Raw genomic sequence first — 21,266 nt, forward strand, 5'->3', positions numbered from 1 at the left:
TAATTATTCGTGGAAATGAGATAACTAGTAACATCAAAGTGAATAAAAAGAATAATTTCCACATGCCATTTTCCACTCCTGCCTGTTTTTAAGACGTTTTAGGTTGCAAAAAAACAAACGAGTGATCAATTAATCACCAACATTAATCAATAATTCAAATAATTAGTTAGTTGCAGGCCAACTTCAATGTCTTGCTCATCTGTTGAGGTTTGTGCTGCTGCAGGAAAGTTGTCGTAGTTGTTTCTCAGCTGTGATTGGAGGAAACAAGTGAAAGGGGCGGGACATAGGATCAGTTACTTTCTTAAATAGTCTGAACAACAATTTAAATTAAAAAAAAAACTCAATTAAATCTTCAAATCCTCACATCAGAGTTGGTTCAGACTGATAGAAGTTACAATCTACTTTGATAATTTTCTTTAATTTTTTAAATTATTATTATTATTCAAATTTGCACACACACACACACACACACACACACACACACACACACACACACACACACACACACACACACACACAGGATGTTTCTGATATTTTGAGACCATTCATCTAAATATTTCAGTTAAACTCTTTAATGCAGCAGGACTTGTGGACGACATCCATCCTGATCTGAGTGAAGATTCGATGTGGATTTACTACTATAAAAAACCCAGCCTCTGTCACATTTGAGTTATAGCAACCCAAAGTTAAATACCAGATCACTGTGATGTCCGTTTGGCTCCATGTTCTGTTGGCACATTTAGAGGAAATCACTTTTTCTCCCTCAGGACTCGTGATGTTCTTTAGTTACAGTTGAGGTCAGATTTCACCTCGTTTTTCATGGTTGCTATTTTTTACCTTTTTTAAATTTACTGCTTTATTTTTCTCTCTTTCCTGTGTTACTGTTTATAAATAAATAAATAAAAAGGAATTATGAAGAAATTAATGTTATTCCAAATATAAAGAAGAGTTTCACCCTCTTGTTTCTTTGTGCCTGCAGATCATGACACGGCCATTAACAGATACAGCCGCCTGTCCAAGAAGAGGGACAACGATAAGGTAACCGCATTAGTGACAGAAACACTTGATTCAATACTACAATTTTATCCTTTAGCTTCTAGGAAATACTTTTATTTTATTATTTCTTGGGACACATATGTGTAATTTGATGCTATTTGCAGGAAACATAGAGACTCTGAGACTGTTATTTTAGTTATTTAGTGTTGAGTTTAGAAGCAATTGTTGATTTTCATTGAATTAAAGCACTTTGAGCTACATTTACTGTATGCAAGGTGCTATACAAATATATAAATTATGAATTATTAGAAACTTTATTGTATGCTTTCACTTTTTACATCTTCAGCTGACATGTAAAAGGTTAAAAGTTACATCAGCAATTCATTTTTATTGCACTTTATTGATTTTTAGTCCTGTATGGTGCCATCAGTTTATTTATTTATTATATTGTAAATGAGTGTATTAGCTCTTTAATAGCCTATTAGCACACATCAGTTCACGCATAGTGGTCACTACAGTGGACAGCTATTCAAAAGCTGTTTTCTTATGTATGAAAGGATTTTGATGGCATAGTTACACTTTAGCCACCACAGCGGACACTAGTGCATCATCCCATACGTCACCACTAAGCCTGCAGTAATGTTTTTGGTCATAGATCAGTTGATTTTTATGTTATTATAATGTCATGGTATATCATTTGGTGAATGAAAAAACGAAGTTCAAATATGTTTGAATGAAATGAAAAATATTAGGAGAAAAATCTTGACTGAGGTTCATAATTCATGCATGAAAGGGATATTGTAGTATTGCAAATGTCTTAACTTGCATTGCCTATTTTCTAGAGATGCTGTGCTGTGTCATTGTTCTTGTAGCAATGACAGCATATAGATGAGTGTGTTAGCTCTTTAATAGCCTATTAGCACACTTTTAGGTTTTATTTTAGTTTCCTTCTTCCCAGGCTGCCGTTTAAATGTATTTCTATGATGATAAACTTCCAGAGAGTCGAAGCTCACTAGAGATTATCTCTCACAGTGTGAAACATTTATCAGTTCAGTGGTTTTTGTGCAGCAATGCAGCTGCGAGCGGGGACTGTTTCTAATCTCTCCTCTCTATCTGCAGCTAGTTTCATATCTTTTTTTATACACAGAAATAACCGCTGCACATCAAGAAGGAAATCACTTCCTCTAATGGCCTCTTTTAGAAAGTGTACCAACATATAAAAGCTTTAAGTGTGTCAGTAAATTATGTTATTATGATGGTTACTGAAATATGAGTAAATGTGGTGTGTGTGTGTGTGTGTGTGTGTGTGTGTGTGTGTGTGTGTGTGTGTGTGTGTGTCTGTCTGTCTGTCTGTCTGTCTGTCTGTCTGTCTGTCTGTCTGTCTGTCTGTCTGTCTGTCTGTCTGTCTGTCTGTGTCTGTGTGTGTGTGTGTGTGTGTGTGTGTGTGTGTGTTGCAGGTGCGGGCGGAGGTGGTGGAGGACGTTTACACCTCCCGCAAGAAACAGCACCAGACCATGATGCACTACTTCTGCTCACTGAACACACTACAGTACAAGAAGAAGACGGCTCTGCTGGAGCCGCTGCTGGGATACATGCAGGCCCAGGTACACACACACACACACACACACACACACACACACACACACACGTCCTGCATACTAGAGCAATTCCAGTCAGAGCTTCAAAACCCAGCAGACCGACCTAATGACCTGAATCACGAGGTCTCACTGGCAGCTTTATACAGCCGACTATGAGCCGACATTTTAATATAAAAATACAATTGTTCTAATTTCTTTAGAGCTGCTATCATTAGTTCATTCATTGATTAGTTGGTCCAAAGAAAATCAATCGGCAAACCATTTTGATTGCTTCCAGCTTCTCAAATTCACTGATTTCTTTTCTTTATCATGTGATAGTAAATAAAAATATTATATTATATTATATTATTATATGTTATTATAAGGTTTTAGACTGTTAGACAAAAAAAGCAGATTGAAGGCATCATTGTGGGCTTTTAAGAAAAATTTAAATCAATGTTTTCACTACTTCTAAATGATTAATCAAGCATGACAGTTTAATTGATCATGAAAAAAACTGTTAGTGAACGTCACATTGAAGTTTTTGGAGGCTCAGTTGAAACCTGCTGATGCTCATTATGTGTGTTTTATTTTGTACAGATCAGTTTTTTTAAGCTGGGTTCAGAAAATCTCACCCAGCAGTGGGAAGACTTCCTGGGAACCATAGGAACCAGCGTCCAGAAGTAAGAACCTGCACACACACACACACACACACACACACACACACACACACACACACACACACACACACACACACACACACACTCAAAGCTTTTGAGGTTTGGTGGTAAAAAGCTGCTAGCAGTGATGAACAACTAAACCTCACACTGATGGAAGATAACATCATATTTCGTTCAAAGTGCTGCAGTTTAACATGTGACACAGCAGATTTCTTCCAAGTTTACTTACTTACTTACTTACTTTGTTAAATGTGTAACTGAAAGAGGAAGAGTTTGTACCTCAGAGGTGATGAAGCTCAGAGGTGCTGGAGCACAGATGTAATTGCACCGAAATTCAAGGTCTCTTTTTATTTAGGTTTTGTAGATTGCAAATAGATAGAAGCATGAAGAGACTGAACCTGTGTGTGTGTGTGTGTGTGTGTGTGTGTGTGTGTGTGTGTGTGTGTGTGTGTGTGTGTGTGTGTGTGTGTGTGTGTGTGTGTGTGTGTACAGCGTCCGTCGGGAGATGGAGGAGGAGGTTGGGCAGATGCAGCAGACCATCCAGCAGATGGAGATGTCATCTGACCCGCTGTACGCACCATGTGACCCCGACCCCGTCCACTCACCTGTGTGTCGCAACCTGACCAGGAAGCAGGGCTACCTGTACATTCGCAAGTAAGACACACACACACACACACACACACGCACATTTCTAAGACTTTAATATTCACAATTAAGGCTCCTTTGTATAGAATTGTTTGATGTCACATGTAATAATTATATTTTTTAGCAGGTAGGATGGGCTGCATTATGATTTAAAGCTAACTTATAGACTTATAGGTTCAGCTGGGAGCCTAAAGTATATGAACACCATTAATGAATAATGAACTGCAGAAATTTAAACCTAACCAGGTTATTTATATCAGGAGTGGGGACTGGCTACTAATATCTGTCACAGTGTCTTTTTACCACTAGAGGGCGCCAAAGATGTCCAAATCCAACATTTAAGTCTAATATATTACAACTTGGATTGTATTTGTTATAGTTTTGTGCATCATTTCTATTAATAAAACTGTTCTCATCAGGTTAACTCAACCTGTCTGATTGTCTGACTGCTCATCAGTCTTCACCCGTCTTATTTTCTTAGTGATAATAATAAAAACTTTATTTGTAGAGCACCTTTTTAAACAATAAATGCAGCTGAAAGTGCTTTACAACACAGGAAATTACATTCACCAAGAGCTTCACATAAAAGGATCATAAAGCAATGTTTTTAAAGAAATGTAGAGGAAAGAAATAAAAACTATAATGTAATATAATAGTAAAAATAACAATAAAAATAGTACATAATGAAAGTAAACTACATAAAATTAAGTAAACTGTAACTAAAGTTAGCTTTCTCTTGATTTAAAGCAGGGGTGTCAAACTCATTTTAATTCAAGGGCCACATACAGACCAATTTGATCTCATGTGGGCCGGATCATTAAAAAGATGGAAGGAAAGAAGGAAGGAAGGAAAGACAGGCAAAAATAAGGAGGGAAGAAAGGTAGGAAAGAGAGATACTGAAGGACAGACAGACAGAAGGAAGGAAGGACAGATGAAAGGAAGGACAAAAGGAAGAAAGGAAGGTAGGAAGGACAGATGGAAGGAAGGACAGAAGGAAGAATGGAAGGAAGGACAGAAGGAAGACCGGAAGGAGGGAAAAGAGCACTGGATCGCAACTGGGCCGGATCGCACCCCTCAGCGGGCCATATCTGGTCCCCGGGCCGCATGTTTGACACCCCTGATTTAAAGTGTTCCCAGATCTCTGCTGTTAACTTGGTGAATGTTATCACTGATAGAAACAACAAACCTATAATTCCCAAGTTCCCTTTAATTAGTACCAGTTGTGTTTTTAGTACGTTTTGTGTCATCTTTAAAGACTTTAATCATCTCTTATGTTTATCTCTCTTTCAGTAAGACGGGCCTGGTGTCGTCGTCATGGGAACGTCAGTACTTCTTCACGCAGGGAGGCAACCTGATGCAGCAGGGCCGGGGCGAGGTGGCGGGCGGCCTGGTCACAGACCTCGACAACTCCTCCGTCATGGCGGTCGACAGTGACGACCGCCGCTTCTGCTTCCAGGTTACTTCCTTCGATGGCAAGAAGTGAGAGCGGTTCCCTCTTCTTTTACATTATGATCATCTTCAAATGCTGATGATCTGTAGTAGAGGATTAGCCCTGAGATTAAGAATTATTTGTTTTTTTGTTTTTCAGAGTTGTGACGCTGCAGGCGGAGAGCAGGAAGGACTGCGAGGAGGTAAGAGGTCTTCTTCTTGTTTGTCTTGCTATGACTTCCTGTTCCTGTTTCCTCACTGCGACTCTTTGCTTCCTCCTCCAGTGGGTCTCCACCATCAACAACATCTCCAAGAGGATCTACCTGAGTGAGAACGCAGAGGTCTGTGTTTTACCTTTACCAAAGTTACTGTGGGAACTTTGTCAGCAGTGCCGTTAACTTAATAACTTGCCAATAATCAAATGTCTGAACCAATAACGTAATAACTTTGTGCCAATAGTGTAATAAGTTATTAAAATATTGGCTATATAAAAAAAAAAAGATAACGTAATAATATACTAATATCCGAGTGCCATAATGGACTTAGTACATTAATAGACTCTGTGCAATAATGTACGGTGTGTAACCAATAATCTAAAGTTTTATCTATTAGATATAAAGTTTCACACTTCCTGTCCACACACATATAAAAACCCCTACACACACCCTCTCTCTGTTTCTCTCTTTGTTATATGTTATATCGTTTATTTACCGAGGACAATGCATATTAATGGACAATTGATGCAATGACGTCTTGTAAATATACCGGGTTTAGCTCAAGGCTAATTTCCACCCGTAGTCCTCACATTAAAAGACAGACAGACATACCATAAAAACAAACAACAACTTTAAAATATAAAAAAATATAAAAGAAGGCACAATGTTAGCAGCAATTATACAATAAGTTACAGTAAAGGATAAGATACAGACAACAGGTGACAATACCACGCAGCTAGCGGTAACGCTGCATGGTATTGTGACCTGCATAAATATGTCTACTACGTTACTGGTTCACACATTTTAGCTTTCACATCTAATAACAGCAGCGACAACTTTGACTGTTTGGATTAATCTTCCTATTGGCAGGAGCTGGCAGCCAGAGTAAACCAATCAGCTCTTGAAGCCGTGACGCCGTCGCCATCCTTCCAACAGAGACACGAGAGCATGAGACCCAGCAGGTAAAAAGACCACCAGAGTAAAGATTATGAGACTGACGGTCTAATCTAACAGCTGCCAGGTTTAACGGAGGCCAGTCAGATTTCTGTGAGTGAACTTTTACATATTACTCCTCTTTTCCAGTAAAGGGCGTTCGGGCCGAACCAGCAGTATAAGCTCTGTGGGCTCCGAGCCATCGCCTGCCCTCTCTGTGCTCTCATTGGATGCGCTGGTTGCCCCGGATACACCGATCCAGTTTGACATCATTTCCCCCGTCAGCGAGGAGAACTCAGGACAGAGCAAGACGGCAGCGCAGTCCGGCAGGTACGACCCCCCCGTTAATCTGTCATATTCATGTTTCTGCTCCGAGTCTCAGAATTACTTTACAATATTAAATCAGTTCAGAAGCAACATTTCATAACCGAGGGGCCGATATGAAAGCTGTTGACATTTTCATTCATCAAAATCTGATCGATTAACCCTCCTGTCGTCCTCCCGGGTCAAATTGACCCCATTTCTCTTTTGACTGTTCCTTCCTTCCTAAATTAAAGAAAGAGGAAACTCTTTCTTTAATTTTTTTAAAATTAAAGAAAGAGGAAACTCTTTCTTTAATTTTTCCTTCCTTCTTCCCCTCCTCCTCTCTCTTTGCTCCCTCCTCCTTGCTTGCTTCCTTCCTTCCTTCCTTACTCCTTCCTTCCTCCCTCCTTCCTTCCTTCCTTCCTCCCTCCTTACTACTTTCCTTCCTTCCTTCCTTCCTTCCTTCCTTCCTCCCTCTCTCCTTACTCCACTACTTTCTTTCCTTCCTTCCTTCCTCTTTTCATCCTTACTACTTTCCTTCCTTTCTTCCTTCCTTCCCTCCTTCCTTCCTTCCTCCCTCCCTCTCTCCTTACTCCTTTCCTTCCTTCCTTCCCTCCTTCCTTCCTTTCTTCCTCCCTCCCTCTCTCCTTTCCTTCTGTCCTTCCTTAACCTAAGGATAACAGGAGGGTTAAAGTATCTATAACTTTCGCCTGACAGCGTGAGAGTTTCAGTTTTTGTGTGAAAGAGAAGGTTTCTGTTCTGTTTAGTAATGAAGATGTGTGTGTGTGTGTGTGTGTGTGTGTGTGTGTGTGTGTGTGTGTGTGTGTGTGTGTGTGTGTGTGTGTGTGTGTGTGTGTGTGTGTGTGTGTGTGTGTGTGTGTGTGTGTGTGTGTGTGTGTGTGTGTGTGTGTGTGTGTGTTCACAGAAGGAGTAATCCCTTTGGAGAGTCAGGAGAGAACACATCAGAAGACAATGAAGGTACCGTCTCTTAGTCCAGTCTCATTTTCCTCACTTTATTGACACTTTATTCATTATTATTATTCAAATAGTAAAATCATTTCTGTAGTTTCCTGTTGAAGTGTTGCTTCCGGCTCCAATTTTGATACAGTTTTGTCGTGAAAACATTTCCATTTCACGTTTTTGCTCCATTAGCTATTCCACACTTGAAAACTTGAAAAAAAAAAGCTTTATTTAAAGAGTGTTCAAACATTGGCCCTCATGAATGAACATTTTTTCATATTTTTTATCTTGTGTATGTATTTTGCCGTCCAGACTCGATCCTCCACCAGCTCTTCATTGTTCGCTTCCTGGGCTCCATGGAGGTGAGGACCGCCGAGACGGCCGACGTGATCTCTGAGACCATGAGGCAGATCCTGGCAGCCAGAGCCATACACAACATCTTCAGGATGACCGAGTCCCACCTGCTGGTCACCTGTGACTGCCTCAAGTATGAAGCCCTCTGTGTGTGTGTGTGTGTGTGTGTGTGTGTGTGTGTGTGTGTGTGTGTGCGTGTGTGCGTGTGTGTGTGTGTGTGAGTGGTCATAGGCTACTTATAGGGGGACAAATTTCAGACTTAGGACCAGTTAATTGGGGTCGGGTTACAGAAAGTGTCTATGTAGCGTCCCATGGTCTGATGTGTGTGTGTTTGTGTATTTGTGAGGACATTTCATAATTTTTGGAAACACTGGTTTGTCTTTGGCAGCTTATTTTTTCTGTATATAATGTGGAGTGACAAATGAGGGTCGGCAAGATGAGCAATTCAAAAATATCTTTGGAAATAGTTTTCAAAAGCAGCATCAGGTTTATTAAAATGTGACATTTGCACCATTTTTTTTAACCAAAAGTAAGACTGAATGCTCCTGAAAATGTCAAATGGTGTAACCACAAAAGAATGATAAATGTTAAATATTTAAGTTAAGTAATTTATTTCAGTTCTTCTACATTTAAATTTCAAAGCATTTTGTCAAGAGTGGCATGCGCTCTAACCACGTGACCACCAACACACTCCGAATTTAGTGTTTTTAAGCAAGTTTAATTATTTGGTACAAAGTTTTTATGGTTACACCACTTGGACGTTTTTACCATAATCCTCTGATATATTCTCTGAAAATGGATTAAAAGCAGAAATTGTATGTTTGGTCCACAAAAAAAGAATGAGTGCAAGATATTCATAAGTTTATTTTCACATTTTAACCCTTTAAATTTAACTAAACCACATCAAACGTCGTTGACCCAGATATACTAATGATATATATTTTTGCTTTTCAGACTCATTGATCCGCAGACACAAGTCACTCGTCTCAGGGTAGGATGACCTCCGTCTTTTTGATTGAATAAGTATCAGAAAGGTTTCTGATCGCTTATGTCCTAATCATCTCATTCTTCTTCTTATCTCCTCTTCTCCTCCTCTCCTTCTCTCTCCTGCTGTAGTTCCCTCTCTCCACTGTCGTCCAGTGTTCCTCCCATCAGGACAACAAAAGACTGTTCGGTTTCGTTCTGCACTCGGCCAGCGGGAGAGCCGTCTGCTACATCTTCGAGTCCAACAACGATGGAGAGAAGGTTATTTATCTGCTCATCTGTTCGTCTCGCTTTCTAATATTCTGTTTTTTATCCGTCTCTAACTCGTCCGTCTTCTTCTTCTTCGTGTGTTTCAGATCTGTGACAGTATCGGCCTGGCCAAGCAGATCGCCTTCCACTCTGAGATGGTGAGACAGATTTTTGGGGCTTCCTACTAATGTTAACTCCCTCACATTTTTCTTGTTGAGATTAATTGTTTTTTTTTAAATTGTTGCAGGACCGTAAGTCCGTGGAGAAGAGGAAGGAGCAGGACAAGGCCAAAGAGAAACAGCAGGAGGAACTCAGCAAACAGAAACAGATAGAGAAGGTGACATTTTAACCTTTTAATTCTAACCTCCAGGCTTGAATACACTTAAGGGCCCATTTATGCTCAACGGACGTACGAAAATGTATACGTCCGTTTCAAACGATGTTACCGTCCCAGTTGAGACACTCTGGTAAGAAATGTTTTACATTATGGTCTTAAAACTGCCTTGAAATGTAAAATAACAGGATTTTAAACATGCTATTCAAAACGCGATTAATCGCAATTAACTATGGAAATTCTGCGATTAATCTCGATTAAAAAAATGAATCGTTTGACAGCTCTAATAATAAAACAACAACAAATAAAACAAAAATTTTTTAAATTTAGAATTTAAAAAATTATTAAAAAAGACATTCAGTAAAAATAAGTAAAATAAATATTTGATATTTAATTTCAGTTTTGTATTTCTTCTTGTTTTGTCTCGTAGGATTTGGAGGAGCAGAGCCGTTTGATCGCCGCCTCGAGTCGTCCTGCGAACCCGCCCGCCTCCGCTGACGGACAGTTCCTAGTGCTAAGCAACAGCCAATCGGAGGACAGCGATGCCGGGGACGAGGGGAAGAAGAAGGGCGAGTCTGAAGCCTAACGACACGCAGAGGACGCATGTTTTTCCCACCCAGGCGAGTCCCAGCTGGTACTGTCAAAGCAACAGCTCAGGAATCAGAGGAGGGGGAGCGTCAACCCGCCCGCCCGCCTGCACGGGGCTGCTTGGAGATGAAAAACATGTGATCCCTCGCTGCTGGACTCGGAGGAGGAGGAAGAGGAGGAAGAGGAGGAGGGTAGGCTTGGAAACGTCTCGTCACGGACTCGTGTTTTACTCTGTGTGTAAAAGAAAAAAAAAGAAGAAAAAAAAACGGCTGCTTTTTTTACTGGCTGACACACAAATATAGATTAACCTGCAAGTTTCAGTTTTTATTTTATTTTATTATATTATTATTATTTTATAAAAAAGAGCTAACAGCAATTACAGACGATATAAAGCAAAGCAACATGTGAGGGATCTGAAGGAGACAACGCGCTTCTCTTATGTCCCTTTATTGGTCGACGCCACTAAGCTCCCGCCTCCTGTTGCCGGGGCTCAAGAGCACCTCGGCAACAGCAGCAGGTGACGGTTGCAACACGACACCTCCAGAGGTTTTCTCTGACCGTTAAAACGTGTGAATACAAAAAGAGAAGAGAGAAGAGAGAGCAGAGATTTTATTAAAGGCATCGTACAGTATTTCACTTTTTTTCTTTTTCTTTCCGTTCTCCTCGGCAGTCTTTGGTTTAAATTTTAGAAAATCAAAAAAGCTGAATCATCATTAAAGAGAATGAAATACAGTCATTAAAATAGTGTTGAAACAATACTTTTTTTTTTTTTAAGTTAAGTTTTCAACCAAATTCAGCACTTTTTAATATAAATAGACCTGGAAATCGTTAAATCGGCGTTACGCCTCTGAAACACAGATATTTAGCAGAAATCGCTACGACTTTATACTATAAAAAACATTTGAATGTTTTTAATTTAATGAAAACTAAATAATGACCAGCACCAAATTCTCCTGTTATAAAACACCAACAAACTCCACAGGCTAGCCAGGGTCAAAGGTCAAAGGTCAGCTCTGCTTTAGCCACAGTGAAAATAATTTGACCCCTTTTGAAACTAACGAGAGTGTAAAACGACGCCTTCATTTCCAGCACGAATCCTTTCACAGTTTATTTCTGTTTCTGTCGAGGAAAAACACAAAACGCCATCATACTTGCGTCCCATCATCCTGTCACGCCATTTGTACGCAGAGCGCTACTAGCATGTTTGTCGGGGACTGGAGCCAAAATGGCCGCCATAGAGAAACGAGATGATCCAAGAAGACACAGCAGCAAAAAACCAGACGGTGTGAAAATGTGATAATTTTAAACTAATTTTTTTTAACTGCAACTCGGCCTGTGCCTCTTTAGGAAATAAATAGATGCATGAGAGTAAAGCTCATTAATAAGAAACTTATACTGTTCACCTTTAAAAAAATAATTATTCAGATTTTAAGACCTCAAAAAGGGAGCCAAAGATGCTTCGCTCACCTTTTTTTCGTCCATTCGGGCTCGTTAAACGCTGCTCTGATGTTGTGGAAAGTCAGAAATTGACGATCAAATCAACAAAATAAAATAAAAATGGAGGCTGTTCATATTTTCATACATATTTATCTCTGGGTCATTTTATTTTGGGAGAGGGCAGCGTTTTTTAAAAATGTTTTTCCACAGTTTTTTTTATTATCTGCCTTCATCCAGAGTGATTCACAATGATTTATCTGTAGAAATAAAACAACAGAATAAGCTTCAGTTTCAAGATTTTTTAGACATTACGTGTAAGGATGTCAGATATCAGAGGTCACAAAGCCTCCTTACAACAGAAAAACCTCTTTCTTAGTATCTGAAATCAAAAATTATTGAAGATAGTTTTTATTTTTTCTGTGGGGTTTTTTTTTGGGAGGATGTTTTTCTTGCTGTAAACCAGGTTGAAGGTTGAAAGACTCGTGTTGATGATGATGATGATGATGGAGCTGCACTTTACCGACGCAGAAAAAAAAAAAAAAGCATGGACGTGGAGAAGGGAGGGAGGAGGGAGGGATGGATGGATAATGTTGGACTTGTAAATATGTTTCAGTTGATTGATGTTCAAAGTGTCAGAAATAATAATTAAAAAAAAGAGGAAAAAAAGCTTTTCAGTGATAAATAAAGCACTAACTCCACCCGCCCGAGTCAGTCTGATGCTGTTTTCACATCAAAATCAAACGAACCTCTAATGAGTTCAACTATGAGTCCATTACTTTTAATTATTTCCACCATTAAATTCATTACTTTTAACTTTTTCCAACATTAATCCAGACTAATCAATTTCTTTTAACTACTTTAACTGTATGATTACTTTTAGCTATTAACAATTTGACAAGACTTGTTCGGTTGCCATGACATTTTGATAATTATATTACTTTTAACTATCTATTCCGATCATATCAGCCAAATATTAAAACATCTTATTCATTAGTTATATATATTTCACTGTCTATTCATTACTTTTAGCTATTTTAGCTGAACTTTTACTTAAAGCTAATCTTTAGTTTAGCTACTTAACAATCTTTCCATTTACTCAAAAGCATATAAATTGATGATTATATGATAAAAAATGATTGTTATTCCTTTGAACTGGTAATTAAGAATAGTTATATGAATCCAAATTCACTTAACAGCACAAAAATCAAACTCTTCACTTTTTTTTTTTGAGTATTTCAGAATAAAACAAACACAAATTGTCCACAGTAACAACTTTATTACTGAATATGAAAAAAATCAATTAAGCATTTTAGAAAATATAGATTTTATATTTTCTTAAAGCCCTAATACATGTTACATGTTACAAAGGCACATCATTTTACATACATTCAATTGATCGTCCGTAGCAACATAAATGTCTTAAAGTATAAATAAATGTGGGATTATGTGTTTCTGAGTGCTATGAAGATATTTTTACTGTAAACATGAAAGTAATAAATAAGCAATTGAGTTTAATTCAAGAGTAAAATCACTTTTTAAATATAAACTGAGATTAAAACACAATCAGATTAAAATAAATAAAAGATAAAGAGAATCAGTGCAGTTCAATTTGTTTCCTAAAAATGATCCCAATAATCCAAAACTGTGATTTATTAGTAAAACATTTGACTCCAGTGTCGTTTCATCAGCTGTGACCGATGAATTATTGAGATATTTGTCTTTATTTGACATTAATTAACTCGTTTCTACACTTTCCTTTCTGGTGATATCAGACATTATCTACAAGGCCACAGATCTGTTTATTTTTAAACTGGATTTATCTTTAAAAGAGAAATATAAAAATATGTTATGTGCCTTTTAGAGAAAATTATAAAACATGTAGGAAAGTTTTATATACGTTCAGACAGATTGTTCAGTGAAAAAAAAACAGTGCAGTGAAAAACTAATAAAATAATGCATGTATGGTAACAAAGGTTGTTCATAAAAGTTCATTAATATAACTTAAAATTCACATTATTTTGCAGTCTTTTTAAATTCTTGTAAAATGACGGAAATGTGGCACAAACTGGTATTGTAAGTGTTTCCCAGAAGGAAGATATCTGTGATTTACGTGCTTTTCTGTGTGCAGTGAACGCAGCACTAAAAATCTCTCTGTGACGATTTAATGAGTCAAATTAACGAGGGATCTCTTATGTTTCTGTTCGTAATGGACTCGGCTCAGCTCACATCAGACCGGCCTGATGTGTTTGAAGACTCAGCAGATCAGCCTCTACTGGATCTGGTTGGAGAGCCAGTCCAGACCCTCGGCCAGACCAGTACCACTCACAGCACAGGACGCCTGGACAAACCACTGCACACACACACACACACACACACACACACACACACACACACACACACAGATACAACAGATTATTACAACCTGAACTGTCTGATTACATATTACTCTATTTAATATGTAATAGGTAATGTAACTATCTCAATTACTTTACTTAACTTTCAGCTGTTAGGGTAAGTGTTCCCATTAAGCACCAAAATCTAAGTACAGGTGTGTTGTCATGGATACTGACATGATTTATAAGGGAGATCATTTCTTATAAAGCAACATTTATCTCTCATTTGAAAATGTATTCATTAGTTCATGTAGATTTTGGAATATAAAATAAAGATATTTAATGAAAAAAGTCAAAAGTCTGGTATGAGCTTAACTGGTACTGTGACACCTTTTAAGCCCACGTCATGATTTATTTATAGAACATGAAAAAATATGTATTTCAAAGAATTAAAAACAGCAATATATGTATTCAGTAACATGTTAAATATTAAAAAATGAGGAAAATCTTAAAGGTCTGACTTCAGATGTAACCTCCTTTATAATCATCAACATTTTCATTAGTAACTTTAATTTAATAACACATTTTTTCTCAGTAACTTTAACAGATTACAGTTACATTTATTTTGTAGTTAAACATGTAACTAGTTACTCTCCGACACTGATTGTTACCTACCGGCTGTGAGACTCCTGATAGGCTCAGGGCCTCTGCGATGTCACTAACTGGCATGGCTCGGGGTAAATCCTGTTTGTTAGCGAACACCAGTAAGGTTGCGTCTCTCAGTTCGTCATCTTCTAACTGCAACACACAAACATAACCATGGTGACGAAGCCGCTCTGAAAACAAGACTTTTCTTTAAATGATAGAAGAAGAAGACATGATGCATGAAGCTTGTTACCATCTTGTGCAGCTCGTCAGCAGCTTCTTTGATCCTCTCAGGGTCGGTGCTGTCCACCACAAATATCAGACCCTGAAGAAGAAAGAGACAGATGTTAATACAGATGTTCTGCAGTAATAACAGTGATGTCATAGTAACAGCTGCAGTATTACCTGTGTGTTTACGTAGTAATGTCTCCACAAGGGTCTGATGACTGACTGACCGCCGACATCCCAAACTGTAAAACTGATGTTCTTGTACTCCACTGTCTCTACATTAAAACCTGCACACACACACACACACACACAGATGAGTTTATGTCATGACTTTGTATTACAGGAGCAGGTGCAGGTTTACGTTTATCGGGAAGAGGCTGACCAATAGTTGGGATGGTGGTGACGACCTCAGCCAGCTTCAGTTTGTACAGGATAGTGGTTTTCCCTGCTGCATCCAGACCCACTGCAGAAACACACACACGCAAACACACACACACACACACACACACACACACAGACACACACAAATAAATTAGCAAGTACAACAACTGCTGTTATTACCGCTGCTGCTGTTATGAGTGTTACTATTAGAGCTGATTGTACTTATAGGATAAAATATATTATTATATATATATTATTATTATTATATATTATATATATTATTTGAAGTTAGAAAAGTAATATTCAAGTCAAGCCTGATGTTCCCTCACACACAAAATAATGATCCCTTCAACACAGTGAGGCAGACAGATAATGCTGAAATATGGGACACTAGTTTAAGTCTAAGTAGACTTAGAAATAATTTGATTCATACAAAGCAGCCTTACTTATCTGCCATAATAATCTGAAATGTGCATATCCATATTTGGTCATTTCATTTAGTAGGCCTACAATTTTTGTTTCTTTCTTCGTAACAAAAAACTGTAGTCTGTATATTCACATGAGTAATTTTAAACAATACAACTTACACAGTGTACATATACTAGTTAGCTTTAAAATACTTGAATAGAAAAAGACATAAATGTGTGAAAACTAACATTTGGGCCAATTCTACAGATATGTTATTAATATGCACTGCCCTTGACAAATAAACTAATAAAATAAAAATAAATGCACTGGAGCTTAGTTGTCCCCAATCCAACCTATAAAAAAAGTAAAAAAAAACAAAAACAACAACAACAACAACAAAAAACCTTTACCATACTTAAAGTTATTGATTCTCAGAGTTCATAACATTACTGCTGAAGTTAAATCTCACCCATTAAAATCCTGACAGGTTTCTTGGTGGTGAACCTGGAGAAGATGTGTGAGATGTAGACACCCATGGTTTCCTCAGCAGCAGCTCGGTGTGTGTGTTGGTGTGTCGGTGTCTCCTCTGGTTTTATAGAGCAGCAGCAGTGTGAGTGTGAGTGTGTGTGTCGGTGTGTTCTTCATGTTGTCACACCGGCTGCTGTCAGCTCTGTACACGGTGGAAGCGGAGGAGCAGGCAGTATTTACACCGCATTGATATCCTAGGAAGACGACGGAATGACCCGCCCTACACTGCCTCTGATTGGCTATTCGCTTCAGCTGCGTTGGTTTGATTGGTTAGAATTCGAAGTGACGCGTGATTGATCAGAGTAAGAGCCAATCAGAGGCAGAGTGGGGCGGGTCTTTTCAGAAAACTCCGTAATATTCACGTAACACACGTGAATATTACTTCCGCCAACACAGATCATTTGTAAATACTGCCTGCTCCTCCGCTTCCACCGTGTACAGAGCTGACAGCAGCCGGTGTGACAACATGAATAACACACCGACACACACACCGAGCTGCTGCTGAGGAAACCATGGGTGTCTACATCTCACACATCTTCTCCAGGTTCACCTCCAAGAAACCTGTCAGGATTTTAATGGGTGAGATTTAACTTCAGCAGTAATGTTATGAACTTCGCCCCGAGGCAACTATTAATCTTCTCCATACTTCTTCTTCTTCCGTTTCTTCCGCCGTTTTTCGGCGAGTAACTCCTCCCGCAGCTTTGAGAAAACCCCGACAATATATACATCAAAACGTGCGGCTCGATCGGGGAAGAGGTGATATGACTTTTGGTGTTGAAATTCCAATTTTTCCCAAAGTTATTCCCAAAAAACCGGGAGATTTCTCCATTGAAAATGAATGGGAATTTTTTGAAAAACCCACAAAAAAATCACCTTTTTTCAGAGCCACCTAGCTCGCTCATATCTGCACATAGAAACGTGATTCAAACTTTAAAACGGAGGAAAACTTGTCCTCTCTGGAAAAATACCAAACTATTTTCCATAACATGTAAACTTTTCAAACTATGAGCAGTCAAACGAGGAGTGGAAATCACTTTTTCGTCAAAGTTAGAGTGGAAGCGGCAGTTAGCTAGAGTGCGAGAAGCAGTAAAAAATAACCTTCATTTTTATTTTTAACTCGAGCTCATGGCTAAACCGTAAAAAGGAGACACATATTTTTTTGTCAAAATGTGCACATAGGTGTTGGGACTCATAAAATGTGACTTTGACAGGTGGGGTCTGCACAAAATTTAAACGGGGGGGCCGAGACCAGCGGCAATCCCTGTCTCGCTCCGCATTGACCCTAATGTAATCGTCTTCTTTTTTCAAAATAATCTCACTCTGTTCACACTGAGTTTACTCGCTCATTTTAGGGAATATCTGAACAAAATAAACACTGTCAGAATATGCCTGCTTCTCTGTCTCTCACGGTGTTTTTGGTTTTTGGATAGGAATTACGGTTTTCTCACAGTTTGCAATTGTTCGGGATCTTGTCAAAAGCCAAATTCTTCAGAATTTTGAGAATTCTTTCCAAGCAGATTCTCAAATCGCCATAGCAACCGCAGGGCCTTAGCTGACCTTAGCAACCACAGGGCCTTAGCTGCCCTCAGCAACCTGTCGCTGGGCAGAAACTGAGCTACTTTTTTGTGATTAGCTGATTCTTCCTGTCTGTCTGCTTTGCCAGTTAACTGAGCTAATTCATGTTTACTGTGGACAAAATAAATAGTTGTAGTATAGTATTGTATTGTAGTTATATGATTTGTGGTATATAAAAAGATTCAACATTTATCAATAGAAGATGAACAAAATGTACATAATATAATTTCATACAACCAAGTAATTTAAAATAAAAAGTATAATAAAATCTACTCTCTAAATGATTTGAAGATTTAATTAATAATTTCATAACAGTGATGTTCCTGTCTGTGTCACTTAATATCTTCAGGAATGTTAAATTGAGAATAAAGTACATTCATAAGGAGAAAAATAAATCTTGTACTCGTCCCGACAGTTGCCCCGTGGCACTCAAAATTTCCCTGGAATTTTCTAGTTTTATTTTATTAGTTTATTTGTCAAGGACAGTGCATATTAATAACATATCTGTAGAATTGGCCCAAATGTTAGTTTTCACACATTCATGTCTTTTTCTAATCAATTATTTTAAAGCTAACTAGTATATGTGTAAGTTGTATTGTTTAAAATTACACATGTGAATATACAGACTACTGTTTTTTGTGACGAAGAGGGCTAAATGAAATGACCAAATATGGATATGCACATTTCAGATTATTATGGCAGATAACTAAGGCTGCTTTGTATGAATTAAATTATTTCTAAGTCTACTTAGACTTAAACTAGTGTCCCATATTTCAGCATTATCTGTCTGCCTCACTGTGTTGAAGGGATTTTGTGTGTGAGGGAACATCAGGCTTGACTTGAATATTACTTTTCTAACTTCAAATAATATAAACTACAAATACTCTGCAGAATAAAGACTTTTACTTTTTATCCTATAAGTACAATCAGCTCTAATAGTAACACTCATAACAGCAGCAGCGGTAATAACAGCAGTTGTTGTACTTGCTAATATTCATTTGTGTGTGTGTGTGTGTGTGTGTGTGTGTGTGTGTGTGTGTGTGTTTCTGCAGTGGGTCTGGATGCAGCAGGGAAAACCACTATCCTGTACAAACTGAAGCTGGCTGAGGTCATCACCACCATCCCAACTACTAATGGTCAGCCTCTTCCCGATAAACGTAAACCAAACCTGCTCCTGTAATACAAAGTCATGACATAAACTCATGTGTGTGTGTGTGTGTGTGTGTGTGTGTGTGTGTGTGTGTGTGTGTGTGTGTGTGTGTGTGTGTGTGTGCGCGCGCGCGTAGGTTATAATATAGAGACAGTGGAGTACAAGAACATCAGTTTTTCACTTTGGGATGTCGGCAGTGAGTCAATCATCAGACGCATGTGGAAACATTACTTGGAGAACACACAGGTAATACTGCAGCTGTTACTATGACATCACTGTTATTACTGCAGAACATCTGTATTAACATCTGTCTCTTTCTTCTTCAGGGTCTGATATTTGTGGTGGACAGCACCGACCCTGAGCGCATCAAAGAAGCTGCTGACGAGCTGCACAAGATGGTAACAAGCTTTACTCTTTAACCCTCGTGTTGTCCTCAGGTCAAGGAAGGACAGGAGGAAGGAAGGAAGGAAGGAAGGAAGGAAGGAAGGAAGGAAAGGAGTAAGGAGGGGGAAAGAAAGGAAGAAAGGAAAGGAGTAAGGAGGGAAAGAGGAAGGAAGAAAGAAAGGAAGGAAGGAAAGGAGTAAGGAGGGATGGAAGGAAGGAAGGAAGGAAGGAAAGGAGTAAGGAGGAAAAGAGGAAGGAAGTAAGGAAAGGAGGAAGGAAGGAGGAGGGAACAAAAAAAGAGGGAAGGAAGGGAAGAACGAAGGAAAAAATAAAGAAAAGGGAAGGAAGGGAGGGAGGAAGGAAAGAAGGAACAATCAAAACAGACGGGGTCAATTTGACAGGAGGGTTAATACTTAAATACTTATTCTATCATTTGACCCAATGTTACATTTCTTTTAGTTGGACTTCTCCTTAAATGTGACCAACAGTATACAAAAATGATACAAAATGCATTTTTTAAAATTTTTATATGCAAATGTACAAATTTGACTTGTGTTTACATTCAAACATGTTGTGTAGAGACTAATTATGAGTCAGAATATGAACAGCATGTAAAGGGTTAAAGAAAAGTCTTGTTTTCAGAGCAGCTTCATCACCACGGTTATGTTTGTGTGTTGCAGTTAGAAGACGAAGAACTGAAAGAGACGCCCTTACTGGTGTTCGCTAACAAACAGGATTTACCCCGAGCCATGTCGGTCAGTGACATCACAGAGGCCCTGAGCCTATCAGGAGTCTCACAGCCGGTAGGTAACAATCAGTGTCGGAGAGTAACTAGTTACACGTTTAACTACAAAATAAATGTAACTGTAATCTGTTAAAGTTACTGAGAAACAAAATGTTATTAAATTAAAGTTACTAATGAAAATGTTGATGATTATAAAGGAGGTTACATCTGAAGTCAGACCTTTAAGATTTTCCTCATTTTTTAATATTTAACATGTTACTGAATACATATATTGCTGTTTTTAATTCTTTGAAATCAATATTTTTTTATATTTTGTAAATAAATCATGACGTGGGCTTAAAAGGAGTCACAGTACCAATTAAACTCATACCAGACTTTTGTCTTTTTTCATAATATCTTTATTTTATATTCCAAAATCTACATGAACTAATGAATACATTTTCAAATGAGAGATAAATGTTGCTTTATAAGAAATGATCTCCCTTATAAATCATGTCAGTATCCATGACAACACCTGAACTTAGATTTTGGTGCTTAATGGGAACATTTATCCTAACAGCTGAAAGTTAAGTAAAGTAATTGAGATAGTTACATTACCTATTACATATTAAATAGAATAATATGTAATCAGACAGTTCAGGTTGTAATAATCTGTGTGTGTGTGTGTGTGTATGTGTGTGTGTGTGTGTGTGTGTGTGTGTGTGTGTGTAGTAGTGGTTTGTCCAGGCTTCCTCTGCTGTGAGTGGTACTGGTCTGGCCGAGGGTCTGGACTGGCTCTCCAACCAGATCCAGTAGAGGCTGATCTGGAAGCTCTACTTTAATTTTATGTTTTCCTGCTGCGTCTTCAAACACATCAGGCCGGTCTGATGTGTTTTATAATTAGCTCTAAAAGGCACATAACATATTTTCAATAGGGCTATCAGCGTTAACGCGTTAATCGCGATTAGATTAATGCAATCAATAATGCGTTAATTTTTTTAAATCGCATTTTAATTTTGCAAGCCTTTTTGTCCCTTCTACTCCCCCGTAGATGGCTCCTCTAGCTGTAGCGCTATGCTTTGAAGTGGCCTCCTGCAGTAAACCTACCGCGCTGATGGAAAGTAAGAGAGCTACTGGACTTTTGAACGGCTTGTTTAACTTTAAAAAACTTCCAGACGCTTCAGTTGACAAGTCAAAAGTAAAATGCAACCTGTGTCAAACGGAGTT

The 21,266-nt window shown here is 38.4% G+C and overlaps 3 protein-coding genes across 4 annotated transcripts in view; 2 read left to right on the top strand and 1 right to left on the bottom strand.

The window, feature by feature from the left end:
• appl1 (adaptor protein, phosphotyrosine interaction, PH domain and leucine zipper containing 1) overlaps positions 1-10,964 on the top strand; it is a 16,518-nt gene extending 5,554 nt beyond the window's left edge. The window contains exons 7-22 of one of the 2 annotated variants that reach the window (XM_053315440.1): positions 980-1,038; positions 2,454-2,600; positions 3,174-3,256; positions 3,746-3,907; positions 5,189-5,377; positions 5,487-5,529; positions 5,611-5,667; positions 6,412-6,503; positions 6,625-6,804; positions 7,703-7,755; positions 8,050-8,224; positions 9,046-9,082; positions 9,208-9,336; positions 9,432-9,482; positions 9,572-9,661; positions 10,089-10,964. In XM_053315440.1, the coding sequence (XP_053171415.1) occupies positions 980-1,038; positions 2,454-2,600; positions 3,174-3,256; positions 3,746-3,907; positions 5,189-5,377; positions 5,487-5,529; positions 5,611-5,667; positions 6,412-6,503; positions 6,625-6,804; positions 7,703-7,755; positions 8,050-8,224; positions 9,046-9,082; positions 9,208-9,336; positions 9,432-9,482; positions 9,572-9,661; positions 10,089-10,244 (1,703 nt within the window). In that variant the 3' untranslated portion in view covers positions 10,245-10,964. Of the gene's footprint in view, positions 1-979; positions 1,039-2,453; positions 2,601-3,173; positions 3,257-3,745; positions 3,908-5,188; positions 5,378-5,486; positions 5,668-6,411; positions 6,504-6,624; positions 6,805-7,702; positions 7,756-8,049; positions 8,225-9,045; positions 9,083-9,207; positions 9,337-9,431; positions 9,483-9,571; positions 9,662-10,088 lie in introns of both variants that reach the window. The other variant, XM_053315439.1, reaches the window with a different exon arrangement.
• Positions 10,965-13,651: 2,687 nt separating this feature from the next.
• On the bottom strand, positions 13,652-16,215 carry LOC128355201 (ADP-ribosylation factor 4-like). The gene is made up of 6 exons (XM_053315448.1): positions 16,148-16,215; positions 15,272-15,352; positions 15,067-15,176; positions 14,915-14,986; positions 14,692-14,814; positions 13,652-14,033 (listed from the first exon to the last, which is right to left on the bottom strand). Exons 1-6 carry the CDS (start codon positions 16,212-16,214, stop codon positions 13,953-13,955), a joined length of 534 nt encoding a protein of 177 aa, XP_053171423.1. The 5' UTR covers position 16,215; the 3' UTR covers positions 13,652-13,952.
• A 378-nt stretch (positions 16,216-16,593) lies between these two features.
• LOC128355202 (ADP-ribosylation factor 4-like) lies at positions 16,594-20,971 on the top strand. Its single transcript, XM_053315449.1, has 6 exons — positions 16,594-16,785; positions 18,834-18,917; positions 19,068-19,177; positions 19,258-19,329; positions 19,996-20,118; positions 20,775-20,971. Exons 1-6 carry the CDS (start codon positions 16,719-16,721, stop codon positions 20,853-20,855), a joined length of 537 nt encoding a protein of 178 aa, XP_053171424.1. The 5' UTR covers positions 16,594-16,718; the 3' UTR covers positions 20,856-20,971.
• Positions 20,972-21,266: the final 295 nt, after the last annotated feature.

Source organism: Scomber japonicus, chromosome 3 (genome assembly GCF_027409825.1).
Source record: "Scomber japonicus isolate fScoJap1 chromosome 3, fScoJap1.pri, whole genome shotgun sequence".
NCBI lineage: Eukaryota > Metazoa > Chordata > Actinopteri > Scombriformes > Scombridae > Scomber > Scomber japonicus.

Coding starts and splice junctions, on each gene's coding strand:
- LOC128355201 (XM_053315448.1), bottom strand. CDS start 16,214: ATGGGTGTCTACATCTCACACATCTTCTCCAGGTTCACCACCAAGAAA. Junction 15,353..16,147: donor ACCTGTCAGGATTTTAATGG/GTGAGATTTAAC, acceptor GTGTTTCTGCAG/TGGGTCTGGATGCAGCAGGG. Junction 15,177..15,271: donor CACCACCATCCCAACTATTG/GTCAGCCTCTTC, acceptor GTGTGTGTGCAG/GTTTTAATGTAGAGACAGTG.
- LOC128355202 (XM_053315449.1), top strand. CDS start 16,719: ATGGGTGTCTACATCTCACACATCTTCTCCAGGTTCACCTCCAAGAAA. Junction 19,178..19,257: donor ATTACTTGGAGAACACACAG/GTAATACTGCAG, acceptor TTTCTTCTTCAG/GGTCTGATATTTGTGGTGGA. Junction 20,119..20,774: donor TATCAGGAGTCTCACAGCCG/GTAGGTAACAAT, acceptor TGTGTGTAGTAG/TGGTTTGTCCAGGCTTCCTC.